We start from the raw sequence: 14,088 nt of genomic DNA on the forward strand, positions 1-14,088 counted from the left end.
AAAAAAAGGAAAGGAAAATGATAAATTCAAAAGGATCTTCCAATCACTCACAAATGGGCCAAATTCAGGGTAGGATCATCACTGAGTACAGAACACATGGTTCATAATCTACAGTGAGTCCAGGTTCATTTCTTGACATCTGTCATGAACATCTGTCCTCAATTTTGAAACAATGTATGTCAGCTATTGCCATAAGTTCACATAGCATCTTAAGATTTGTGTTACGTTCAAAACAGTAAAATGCAAATTGACCTACTTCAATTCGACTTCTTAGAAATTCAGTACCCAATGTTTTTTTTTTAAAAAAAAGCCATATTATTTGCTACTGCTATTGAGAGGATGTAATAGAAATAAAAAAGGGTTGCACCTGAAAGGCCTAAAGGGAAAGTTAGAATATGCAATATATGATATGAAAATAAAAACCAGAGAACTGTTCACACTAAAGGCCTGGTAGATATGTTATGGAACCAGGAAATAGAAAAATGCACTTATTGTGGATTTCCCCAAGCCATTCACAAACAACATATACATATGTAAGAAGTTACAATGTGGTTAGTAACTGTTGTAACAACTTACAAGGAACTGAGCATACTTGCTTATAAACGAAAGAACTGGGATACCACCTAATGTTACCTGAATTGACTTTTCTTGGAACAATATTTTATTTTACTCTTCTTCCTCTGAGCTTCCTCTAAATATACTCTGGAAGATGGTATTAGATTCTGATTCAAGATAGTAACATTGGAGGCATGCCTATTTTTTTTTAGAAGTTACTGTATTGTGCTGCCATAGTGACATAGCTTTCTCTGATTTCAGTGTTCAACAGTAGGCAATGACTGTAGTCATTAAAATCCAGGTAGATATTTCTTAAGGTGCTATCTAAATCCCTGCTTTTCTTTTCTTTTCTTGATTATTGGCAGCCTAGACCATATTCAGTAACAGGCCCACCCAAGGATGCAAACTCATATAAAGGAAAGTTAGAAACTACTAAAGTAAGTTGCCTCAGCAGGCAAAGCACCTAAGCGTGGTTGATAGAGGTGCCCAGTAACAGAATCAAAGTCTAGATTACATTTCCTTAATGGTACCAAGAAAAATCCATGGATGCTGTCAAACTCAATTCAATATCTTTAGGTTTATATTTTGGTAAAAAGTGTTTGTAGGTTGCTGAAACAGATCAACTGCACCAATTTATCCACTGGTTAATGGGAGGTTTGTGACTAATCCACGCTCATCTTGGCAGCCATTTTGTGGGAAGCAAGGCAAAACAAGGTTGCCATTTCAAAGATGTTCTTCAACCACCCCAAAATATTGACTACCTCTTTATTAACATGAAATATGAACATAATTGAAAAAGTATAAGTATAAATGCATATATTTTCAAGCTATAATCACTTGAGAAAAAGCTAGTTACTTTCTTAAGTTTACCGGCATCCTACATTTATTACATCAATTTGATTTTACCTAAAGGACCAACAATATGTTAAGACATTATACACCTAATTAATATTACAAAACAATACATACTGTGCAAAGTTTCCCATTGAAAAAAGGGATGTTTGGGTGTTACATTTTGAAGAATTATGAAGCATTTTGGATATTACTTCTAAAAAAAACCTGGTATATCCACAACTGTAAAACTGTTCTGTTTCTACCTCCTTAAAGGTTTTTTTTAATGTTGAGAGAAAAGATAAGAGAGTAATGTAAAAAACATAGAAGATATTGTGTTCAATCTAGAATGAAAGCTTACCTTATCCTTTCATCATTGTCAAGCACAGCAATATTCTTTAAATGCAGAGTCTTAGCATATTCTGTTTGAATAACATTTAAGCTGGTTATGGGTTGATCTGCACAGTTGACTAGCTCTTTGTTTGTCCAAATGGCTGAGTGTCTTCTAGGCTGCAACCTTGCTGGAGAACTTGGAAAATTCAGGCAATCAGAAAAAGAGGCATCCTTCCTTTGTTCAGAATTCTGTTCCATATTAAAGGTTCCTATTTGGAAGATAGCAACATATTATTTTTGAATTAAAGATAATACAAAAACAATTAAGTACAAAATACAATCTATACAATGCTTCTGATTTGAAAAATAAAAAGTATAACCAAGAATATTGTAATGCTTCTTTAATTAAAAAAATCCAATAATTCTGACTCAGAAGAAAAATCCTGCATCTATGCAACCAAACTGCAGAGAAAAGGAACTTTAGAAAAGTGTTTCCCAAACAATTCCCATAATCCACTAATAAACTTGGCTATCCTGGTGGAGATTGTATGAAATGTAGTTTGAACAGGATTTGGTTGTGAATGGCCATTTTAGCAGCCATGGGCCATAGCTCATTCATGTTCAGCTTGTGATCAACTGCACTATTTTATTCTTTTCACACATCTTATTACCAAACCAGGTATCCACACATACTCAGGCTTTTTACCTGTCCACTTTTATGTCCATTTCCTAAGTGAAGAACTTTGCATGTTTCTCTTGAATTTTATTCAGTTATTTTCATCCCATGTCTCTAACCTATAACATAGCTTTTAGTGTTACTTCCCTCTTCTAGGTTATTAGCAGTGGTGGATTACGACTGGTACACCCCAGTAAGGGCGTACCGGTGTCTGCCGGGAGCACCGGGTACCGTTCCGGTACGGTGCTCCGGAGGGCCCACCTGCCTGCTCGTGCTCCTTACCGGTATTTGAGCTCTTCGGCCCTTCCTGGCATGCAGCGTACGGCGCCTGTGCGATGCTCCGTCGAGCAGCTGGAGCGTTGCGGAGCATCGCAGGAGGTAAGGAAGCATGTGTGTGCTGCACGCGTTCATGTGGAGGATGCCGGACCCCATTGCACCGTACTGGTTGCCACGGGATCCAGAACCCACCACTGGTTATTAGTTACCCTGCCAAATTTTGTATTATCTGCAGATTTAAATATGGGAAATATTTAAATTCCCTTGTTTCTTTCCCAGGGTTTAGAACTGAACAATTCTGACCTATCTTTTACATGAAGGCCATTCTGATGTACTAAAATAATCAGAATTCCTTGCAATCTTTTCTTCTGGTTAAACATACCAATACATCCAACCATTTCTCATGCAGAGTTCTTTTGGCTCTCTTGTCATTTTGATTGCTCTCCATTGAACATGCTGCAGTTTATCAATGAGCTTCCTAAAACATGGAACTCAATACAATAGTCTTACTCTGACTTATAAAGAATAGAAAATAATGTACTTTTCTTAACCTTGGTATTTTTTTTTCTAATTAAACAAACTAGGACACTTTTGGCAGATGCCTCACCCTATTGGCTCATGTTCACCATATGGTCCGCCAAAATATTCAGATTGCATTCATGGTGTCTATTGTTCAGTGTGTTCCCCTTTAGCCTATATTCATGCCTTTGATTTTTCCTACTGAAAAGTATGTCTGCACATGTGTGTCTCTGTAGAAATTCATCTTGCTGGGATTTGCCCCATCTCCCATCTTTTCAAGAAGTTTTTGAATCTTGATACTGTCCTCAAAGTACTTAAGTTCAATGACACGAAAAACCAAAATGAAAAACAATTGTTTAAAAATAATACATGCTGGGAGCTGGGTAAGAAGGTTATAAGCTTTTAGGTAGCAATAGCAAGAGCCCTTAGACTTATATTCCACTTCTTTTTTACTTTTTACTTTTATTTAATTTATAAACCACACCCTCTCTCCAAAGAGACTCGGGGCGGTGTACAGTCATTTTCACAGTGCTTTACAGCCCTCTCTAAGCGGTTTACAGAGTTAGCATATGGCCCCCAACAATCTGGGTCTTCATTTTACTCACCTCGGAAGGATGGAAGGTGGAGTCAATTCTGAGCCGGTCAGGATCAAACTGCTGAACTGCTGGCAACCAGCAGAAGTAACCTGCAGTACTGCACTCTAACCACTATGCCACTGATGTCATTTGCAGCCTAAAATATATAAGGAAAATAAATATTACTAAATAATAAATAGTAATTTGATATCCTTTATATCTTTAACACACCTGCACATTTGACACATATTTTAACCTAGATATATATTTTATGGCAGCAGGGTTCCAATATCTAAGGGGCTGCCACAAAGAAGAGGGGGTCAACCTATTTTCCAAAGCACCTGAAGGCAGGACAAGAAGCAATGGGTGGAAACTAATCAAGGAAAGAAGCAACCTAGAACTAAGGAGAAATTTTCTGACAGATTCCAATTAATAAGTGGAATGACTTGCCAACAGAACTTGTGGTACTCCAACACTAGAAGTTTTTATGAAGAGTTTGGACAACCATTTGTCTGAAATGGTATAGTTTCCTGCTTGAAGACCCCCAAGGTCCCTTCCAACTCTGTTATTGTTATTATTACAGTTCTCCACTCCAATTACTAACAAATATGGGTGAACAGGGCAGGCCTAAAACATGCATCTGCAGTACTCAATACTTCCACTTGGATGTGGAGACAATCAAATACATTGGACAACTATTCAAGCAGTTCTGCAACCATGTAGCCCAGTCCAACATTAATATTATCTCTACTTGTCCGAATGTTTTCTTGAAATCAGAGTATACGTTGTATTGCAGCATCATAAGCAACCTATTCTGTTATAAAAAGAAACTGGGTTAGTTTAGCAACATTTGCTCTTGATCAATCAATAATGGTTTGTGCCAAGAGATGCATTCATTTCTACCGTAAATGCCTAATAACAATGTGCAAATTTTGCTTTATAATGACATTAAGGTGATAAGTCTGCAAGTACACAGCACATCTTTTCCACTTTTGAGGACAAAACTCAGGACTTTGTGACATCTTTTGGCACTACATCTATCAGTCACAATTTCTCAAAGACAGATGAAAGAGGCTCCAAGATTACACTTGCAAGCTCCTTCAAGACAATTGTATGTAGCTGATGTGCTCTTGGAATCTTACATTTCTGAAACATTTAATTTAGGCTGGGTTGCCACAGCTTCGTTGTCAATTGTTGTCAATTGTTCTTTCTTTTTTCCTTCTGAGCGCAGTTTAGATTACAGTTATAGCTAGTAATATAAGTAGAAAAAACAGCTTTTCTAACTTGGGGTGGTTCGGGGTGGAAATGTATAGCTGAGTAACCATCATCCGTGGTTTTGGGGTGGGATATCATCTGTATGCTGATGATACTCAGCTATACATTTCCACCCCGAACCACCCCAATGAGGCCGTCGAAATGATGTCCCAGTGTTTGGAGGCCGTACGGGTCTGGATGGATGGCAACCGACTAAAACTCAACCCTTCCAAGACGGAGTGGCTGTGGCTTCCAGCCTCCCGGTTCAACCAGGTGCTTCCATCTCTGGCCATCGGGGGCGTGCAACTAGCCCCCATGGAACAGGTGCGCAATTTGGGCGTCCTCCTAGATGCCCGGCTGTCCATGGATGACCATGTAACAGCCGTGGCAAGGGGGGCGTTCCATCAGGTCCGCCTGATGCGCCAATTGCGCCCCTTATTGGACCGGGATGCCCTACGCACAGTCACCCATGCGCTAGTGACGTCTCGCCTGGACTACTGCAATGCTCTCTACATGGGGCTTCCCTTGAGATGCACTCGGAGACTACAGTTGGTCCAGAACGCGGCCGCGCGGGTGATTATGGGGAGGACTAGATACTCCCCTGTAACACCTCTCCTGCGCGAGCTGCACTGGCTTCCTGTGGTCTACCGAGTGCGTTTCAAGGTTTTGATTATGATCTTTAAAGCGCTTCATGGCACAGGGCCTAGTTACATGCAGGATCGCATCCTGCCCCACACATCCCTACGACCAATTCGCTCACACAGAGAGGGACTTCTCCGGGTGCCGTCCGCCAAACAGTGTCGGGGGGCGACACCCAGGAGCAGAGCCTTCTCTGTGATGGGCCCAGCCCTGTGGAATGACCTCCCCCGTGACATCAGGATTACTTCCGATCTCCGCTCCTTCCGTGTACAGCTGAAGACCCACCTCTTTCAATTATCTGGCCTGGCTCAACCGTAATTTTTCTCACTCCTCCTGACTGTCTTTTTAAATTTTAAATTTTAATTGTACATTGGGTTTTTTACAATTGGGGTATTTTAATGGTGATTTTTAACTGTCTAAATGTTGTAATTTGTTACCTCCTCCATGCATGTGTGTCTTTGTATATATGTATGTTGTGTGTTTGTACACATGTTTTATGTTTTATATGCCCATTGTACGCCGCCCCGAGTCCTGCCTGGAAAGGGAGCGGCTAATAAATTCAAATTTATTATTATTTATTATTATTATTATTTCTTTCTGCAGACACTACCTACTTTCCAGAGTACCTCCTTCTTCATTACCCCCTCTTCAATTTTCCCCATTAATTTTTATTGAAGAATTTCTTGACCAAAAACAATACAAATTTAAAGAAAAATGGAAAGCAAGATGATATCAGTAATAGTGATATTTGCATTATAAGTAAATAAGTAAAGAAAAAGATAAAATCCTTCTATCTGGTCCATTTAATCTTTATCTCAATCAAACACTCATGTTTCCGCACAATGATTTCCTAAGCTGCTTTCTATTTTTGTCTTATTGAAATGGTGTGTAATAATACTGTAGTCCCAATATCTTATTCCTTAGAAATTTCCAATTTTGGAGATTTTCTAACCTTGGAATGTTATCTAGTCCCCAACTCCCAGTCTGTGGACCGTCAATGGACCGCAGCATGCCAGGCCCACGTATACAGGCTCTACGGGATCAGGCAACATGTGAAACCACGCCCCTCCCCCCCCAGTCCGCGGAAAAACCTTTTTACACAGAACCGGTCCCTGGTGTCCAAAAGATTGTGGGCCACTGATCTAGCATATGACTATATGATGGTACTGAAAAAATAACTTTAGAGGCCATTTATAATCTTTCCAGCATTGTTCAGTCATGTGTTCAAAATTACAGTCAGTATAGTACATGTCCTGTGTCTGACTTCTGTTGTTTTTCTCCTTACACTTGTACATGAGTACAAAGTTTAGAGAGAAAGGGATTGCAAAAGAGTATGTTTTCTACATGTTGAGAGCAATGTGATTGAGAGTGCTGCAAATTACCAACAGAAATTGCTTGCCTTTTTTCTCTCTACTTCCCAGAATGGGACAATTGGAGAGAAAGGGATTTCAAAAGAATAAACTGTTTGTGTGGCATACCCTCGGTTCCCAGCCCTGAATTATGGGATGACTACTGTGCTTTTAATGTGTAAAGATACTTGAGGTACTTGAGTATTCCAAAGGGTGGAAGAGTGTTTAGAAGGCAAACTAAAACCAAAGGTGTGAATTTCAGTACAGTGGTCTTGTATCTTTCCAGCTGGAAACCACAGACACAGTTATATAATTTCCTACTTAGCAACTGCTTTATTTAGCAATGGAGTTGCCAATCCAAATTGAGGTCATTAAGCAACGACTACCTGTATATGCCCATTTCCCTTTCTACATTGTGAACCCTAATATGATGTATTTAACTAGGTTCTCCCTATTAGTTAGCATAATCTGAAAGAGAACCAATATCTTTGGGTCTCATCCTTAGCCTTCAGGAATATGAAACAGTAAGCAAGCTTCATGAATAATTTTGGATTTTGAAGTTTTGGCTGAGTTGATTTTCCAAGAATTATCTGGACAGTTAAAGCAGGCATGGTCAATCTGTAGCCTGCGGACCGCATGTGGCCCTGGACAGCTTGCAATGTGGCCCCATAAGCTTCTAATAAAAATATAAAATATATAGTAGTTTGTGATATAGATATATATATATATATATATATATATATATATATATATATATATATATATATATATATATATATATATATATATATATATATATATATATATATATATATATATATATATATATATATATAATACTAATCTCCCTTTATTTATCAGTACAAATACAACACAAATATAAAAAGGCAACATTAAAAATAAAAATATGGTTTTCTGCCTGCATGGTCTTCTGTGATGAGCCGAATGACGGAAAGAGCTTCCTCCCATATTTGGGCATACCAGGGGTTGTAACACAAATACATACGTACGTACATACATACATACAGACAGACAGACATAAAATTACATTATATTTATTTATATATGGCCCAAGACAATTCTTCCTCACTCAATGCAGCTCAAGCAAGCCAAAAGGTTGGACACGCCTGTGTTAAAGTGTCTAATGATAGCTACTATATATTTCTCCTTCCTGAAAGTTCTGTAATCTGGCTAAGAAACCATTATCAACATTTTTTTTCCAGGTCTTATGAAACAAAACCCATGCTGTGACATAATCCATCAACCATACAACTAAGACCACGGCCAGAGAAACCAAATCTCTCCTGCTGATCCTGCTTGTGTAGCCAGTTATTCATTTGCAATAATCTTCTTTCTCTTTCCAGTCTTCTTTACCAATGGGAAGGATGGACAAGAGCAAAACTGTGTCTCATATTTTTCAGTTTCAGTCTTCTTCCCAGAGTTTTAAAGTCCATAGATATAGTTGCCGAAGCTGCTCTTTGTCCTATCATTTGGCCCCATGTGGATTAACAAGAAAAGATAATTGTCACTGGACTTGATAAGTCTTGGAAGTTGTTCTTCTACATTCTTAATCCTTGATCTTGTCAGACAGCACACTTCAGAAGCCAGTGTGTTCATTCACACATAGCTATTTTAATGTCTTACAATAGTGAGTCACCATCTACCATGTCTTCTCTCCCCCCACCTCTCTCTCTCTCTCTGCAGGAAACAACTTTATCTGTTGCCTCAATCTAGCATCCTCTCTCTTTTTCTATTGTGCTTTCTTTTGTTTTCCTGAATGCTCAGAATCTGTTTTTTTTTAGATGAAAACATGTATAGTGCATTCCACATTGCTATCATTTGCATCTACTGGGCTTGCTCTTCGTTTAATTCTTTTGTTTTTGGATAATTGGTTCCTCTATCAGCAATTCCATCTAGTAAGTCTTTATCTTTATCATCTGTTTAGGGTAGATAGTCCTCACTCCAACAGTTTTAATTTTATTCTTTTTTCTTAAAGTGGTACGACAAATATTCATTTTCTGCACATATATGTATCCGGCTATGAATGCAAGCATACCATTAAATGTATAGGACACGACTGCAGACTTTTATCCATTCATAATTCGCTTTTGTTTCTTATCAGTATGAGACTTTTATTTCTTCTTGTTTCTCAGGTTAGGCAAGTTTAGACTGTCCACTTAGAAAAATGGTTAAAGACTTCTTTTTAATGCTATTGGCAAACTCTTGTTTACTTTCTCTATGCACTAGCTCAATAATGGAATGTGGCTTCCACATATTCCTCCCTACAGCCTCTGCTTACTCAATAGGGAGCAGTCACTCAATCATCTACAAAAAGCAATCACCCACCTCCAGGACACACTCCTCAGCCAGCATAATTGGGTACATGGTCCTTCACTACCTAGGCCTGTTATTTACACTCCCTGTTTTCTTCTTTGGGAAGATGTTTTCTACATTTGGGGAAAAATTCATTTTACCTAACAATTCTAGAGAAACCATATTAGAAGCCAGCTCCATCTTTGTAAATTGTAAAGTGTTGTACACTACAGTCATACTTAGTCTGTTTTGTTGTACCGTGAGCACATAATTAAAATATATTTATTTATTTTATGAGTCTTCCTATAATTGGTAGGAATAGCAAATTTGGACCAAACATAAAAATAATAATGAGAACAAGATGGAAGGGATGTAAAAAAAAAAATACTCACCTAATATTGTTCCAGAATTTTGTAACCTATATGTGGTTACAAACTTATACTTTATAAAAGGAGTCCTTGCGGACTTTGTTATTCGTAACCAACTATAGGGTCTCTGTTTTAAGGCCACTGAGCCAGCGCTGTCTGAAGATGTTTCCACAATCATATGGCCAACATATCACAGAGCACTGTTACCTTCCCACCAAAGTGGTATCCATTTACCTATTTGCATTTGCATGTTTTCGAATTGCTAGATTGGCAGGAGAAGGAGCGAGTATGGGAGCTCACCTCATTGCGCAGTTGCTTGGGTCTCGAACCTGGGCTGTTGACTTTCCATCTGACAAGCATCTTAACTGCTGAGCTACCACGCTGCCCCTATAGTACATGTACAAATCCTACCAACTATTAACAGTACAACAGGCCATTATTTTTAATGTATGTTTACATCACAGTCCTTTTTACTGTAAAAGAAAAAAAGATGAAGCCATTTGTAGACATAATTCTGTGCTAACATTTCTCAAGAAATAAAGAAAGAGTCATGCAACTTTGCTTTGCATTGGGATTTCATTGGCTCCCATCCTCCTTAATATATCCTCTTTCCTTTTTGAAAAAATGTTTTTGAGTTAGTACAGGATATGGTGCTTTTTTCTGTCCCCTGATTCCAATGAATATGCAGACACAGGCTTGGTTGTCTGCCACGACTAATTACATAAAGCCACCCCTTGGCTAGGAGCCTAGAAATCTATCTTCAAGAACCAAGATTAAATTTACGGAATGCTTTCTCAACGGCTAGTAAAATGGACTGTTGTTTCCTGCAAAGATTCCCCTCCCGTCACTCCACCTATAAACCCGTTGGGAGGGGCCACACACTTAGCCAGAACCCTACAGAGTTTTCCTCATCCTCCAGAGCAGTCCCATAATGGTCTGAGCTGTCAGAGTCCACCAACAGCTCAGCCGGCCACTGCTGGGCCACAACAAGTGCATACGGTAGGAAGAACGATCCTAACATAAGCAAGAGACTTGCATGAATGGACTGATGGTGGGATTCTTTGAATTTTGACCATAGCATTGTACCACAACATGGTTTCTTTAAGTACTCTGGAAATGTCTATGGTGATTCTCAGTCATCCAGGTCACGGTTGTCCCAAAGGTGCTTTTTCAAGAGGCAACTGGACTTTCTGGTTTTTCTTTGAAGGCTTCAATGTTTTGCTTCAATGAAACATCCTCAAAGAAAAACCAGAAAGTCCAGTTGCCTCTTGAAAAGCATCTTTGGGGTGTTCTGGAAATATATTTAGAGAAACACATTCAGAACAATTCTAACGAAAAATTCAGTGACTCATAAGCAGCAAGCAAAATATTCAGGAATACATTCGTGTTATAAAGCTGAGTAGATTTTCTGGAACTGACAACACTTGGTGGGTGTGGGTGTAGGGAAAATACTCTAAATCTGTGTGAGTGAAGATTGCTTTCACTTTAGTGAATCTCATTTTAAGTGTAATTTACTCTCACATAAGTATGCACAGAATTGCTACTTAAGCTTAATTTTATCTTAGTTTAGCTAATACAGTACTGTATAACCATTTTTTTTGAAGCTAAACCTAATTTTAGTACTTAATGTCAAGAGTGATCATTAAGCAGTTACTGTGTAAATATCACTGGCTTTTTCCTGTTATTTGCTTTTTTTTTTCTGCCGCAATTCATTATCACAGTATTATTTTCCAGGATTAGATTTCTGGAAAAATTCAATTCTCCACAGATCTTTTTGCTGTGCTTTAAAAGCATTTCTGAGATTCCACTGACACATACAATCAAAATAGCTGTATTGCTGGACAGATAATAGGACGGGGAGAGTAAATTCAATGAAACACAATGTTAGTTCTAATGGATGGATGATTGTGTTTCGTCTTTTGAAACTTTGAAGTATAGGTAAATCTTGATCACACAAATTAATAAATCCTAAAGCTGGAGTTAACAATAACCATTACACCCAAATTCTGCAGCTTAGCCCAGGCAATTTTTCAAAAGGTCAGGTTGTGAACTGGAGAAGATCAGGGAGGTCCACCGCATAGCTTTGTTGCCAGGCATCTCCCGTCTGGATTGTTGCAGGCATTTATTAGTATTCGTCAGCAGACTCAACAAAGCAAACAAGAAATTCAAGCACGAATAATAACATGAAAATGCTGCTATATAACCCTTTGTCATTCAGCAAATATGGGACTTTTTAGCTACATTGTTCCTAAACCTGGGTTACTACTTTAATTTTTCTGCACAGTGCTGAGTGAGTGAGTCTGCATGTGTGCAAAATGCAAAGCTCCCTTAAGAACTGCAGGGCTGCCATTTAATCTGTTGGTAGATGGACCATTTCCTGTGGGAACCCCCAGCTACGACTTCCAGATCCAAATAAATCTCTGATTAAAAATCCAAATGAAACCTGCCTTTGGCTGATAAAAAAAATATATGTCAAGATGGATATAAACAGTAAAATTATCAATTATCTAGGTGTTGCACAATGACTCAGATGCATGGGGCTTTATTTGTGTGTTGTTTACATTTTTCTTGCAGCACCACAACTACACAAGGTATTAATCAAACGTCACACTTTCATAATATTGGAAGCATCATTAAAACTGTTTGGCTAAGGACCTTGAAGTGTTTAAGCAGTAGCTCAAAAGTATGTTTGTGCAAAGTAGAAGAATAAATTTACATATCAGCAGCAGCTCATAAGGGATAAGTAAATATTCTGTTTATCTCTCAATGTAATGCAGGTTAGTTTAAACACAGAAGTTCAGGATCTCATAACAATCAATATGGATTTATTACATAATATCCAAACATAGTAGCTGCGGGATTTATTTAGGAAACCTACTATTTATGTTGTCTAAAACATAAAGACAAGAAAATATTGGTGAACATATGTATCATCTACACAACATACAGACAATATCTGCAGACATATTTTATAAATACTTATTGAGATACTTGACAGATCACATTCTTATTATATATGCTTTCATCGATTCACCAAATTTTAATTATCTAAATTTTTAAATGAAACAGGGTTACATCCCTGGATACCCTTTAATTAAACAGAAATCCTTCCTTATACCCAGTATTAATGCTAATATGATAGATTTAATGTTATGAAATTAGGTAAGAATGCATTGACCCAAGAACACAAAAGGACACACTACAGAAGATTGTACTTTTGTACTTTAAGACTTCTTAAAGATAAGGCCACTTTTGACAATAATGAGCCAATTAACTTTATTTGTAGGAAAAAAAAGGCTATTGAACATGCAGACAAAATCTCTGGTACTCATCTCATCTCTGATGCATCCCTCAGGGGACATAAACTGTTTTTTAATGAAAAATTTGTTCTTCTCTTTCTCATCCTACCTGTAGTAATCCTGGAGCAATCTAAAATTAAACTTTATACCTCTGGGTAAAATGCTACCAAGCTATTGAACAGCAAAATGCTTATGTGACATAAAATAATTTTCTGAAATTTTAATTGGAGAAGCACACTGAATACGGGACAATTCCAGAAATGTACAGTGCCAATTGCTTTGGGTTTGATCCAGGCTAACCTAACTTGGATGCACTGGCTGGAGGGTGTAAAAATAAGGTATGAATCACATCCCTTGGCCAAGATCCCCTTCTGGCAGCCGAAAACATTTTCTGCCAGTTGACTCTGAGGTTTGCTGGCAAAAAGATCTGCCAGCAAAACGGTTCTGCTGGTGAAGAATTGCTTGGATGAGAGCCAAAAGAGATGGAGAGTGAGGTAGGTGAAAGAGAAGACACTGTTTCGTGATACCCAACTCTTCCAAACTCAACACTGGCATAATGTTAAGACAGCTGAGGATAGGATTAACTTTAAACAATGGACTCTAAAGGAAGCTCAGTATTCCTCAGGATTTCCAATTCCACCTCCCCCCCCCCCCCCAATCCCCAAGCAGTGACTATCTTGAAATGAGTGCAGTTTAGCTATAGAATTACTTCAGCCAGCTGAATTCAATAGAACCAGTCCTTGGCCATTTGGACTGTTTAGAATTTTGGAGTAAATCCACTGAAATCAGTACAACATGAGGAGTCATGACTAACTCGATTTCAGTGGATCTAGGCCCAATCTAGGCCCTATTAGCAATGCCTAGTTCCAACAGTGTACATAAAATATAGAAATGCAAATTTAAGAAAAGCAAATCTGTCTTGCCAATAAACTATTGTATTTAATATGTGGATTATATGTAACAAACTGTATCTTAAAAGATAGGAAATGTGTGTGTTGCTTGACATGGGTTGGATGCTATCAGGAATAATATTTATTTATTTATATTTATTTGTTGATATAAACAAGTCACGGTGGTAAACATATCTAATTTCTATTCCTA

General features: G+C 38.1%; 1 protein-coding gene across 2 annotated transcripts in view; it reads right to left on the bottom strand.

The window, feature by feature from the left end:
• MIPOL1 (mirror-image polydactyly 1) overlaps positions 1-14,088 on the bottom strand; it is a 215,445-nt gene that overhangs the window by 136,015 nt on the left and 65,342 nt on the right. For both annotated transcript variants that reach the window (XM_081968555.1, XM_081968556.1), the window contains exons 2-3: positions 3,796-3,922; positions 1,748-1,988 (exon numbers count right to left, since the gene is read on the bottom strand). In XM_081968555.1, coding sequence (XP_081824681.1) covers positions 1,748-1,977 — 230 coding nt within the window. In that variant the 5' untranslated portion in view covers positions 1,978-1,988; positions 3,796-3,922. The remainder of the gene's footprint in view (positions 1-1,747; positions 1,989-3,795; positions 3,923-14,088) is intronic.

The sequence above is a fragment of the Natrix helvetica genome, assembly GCF_964273705.1.
Source record: "Natrix helvetica genome assembly, chromosome: 1".
Taxonomy (NCBI): Eukaryota; Metazoa; Chordata; class Lepidosauria; order Squamata; family Natricidae; genus Natrix; species Natrix helvetica.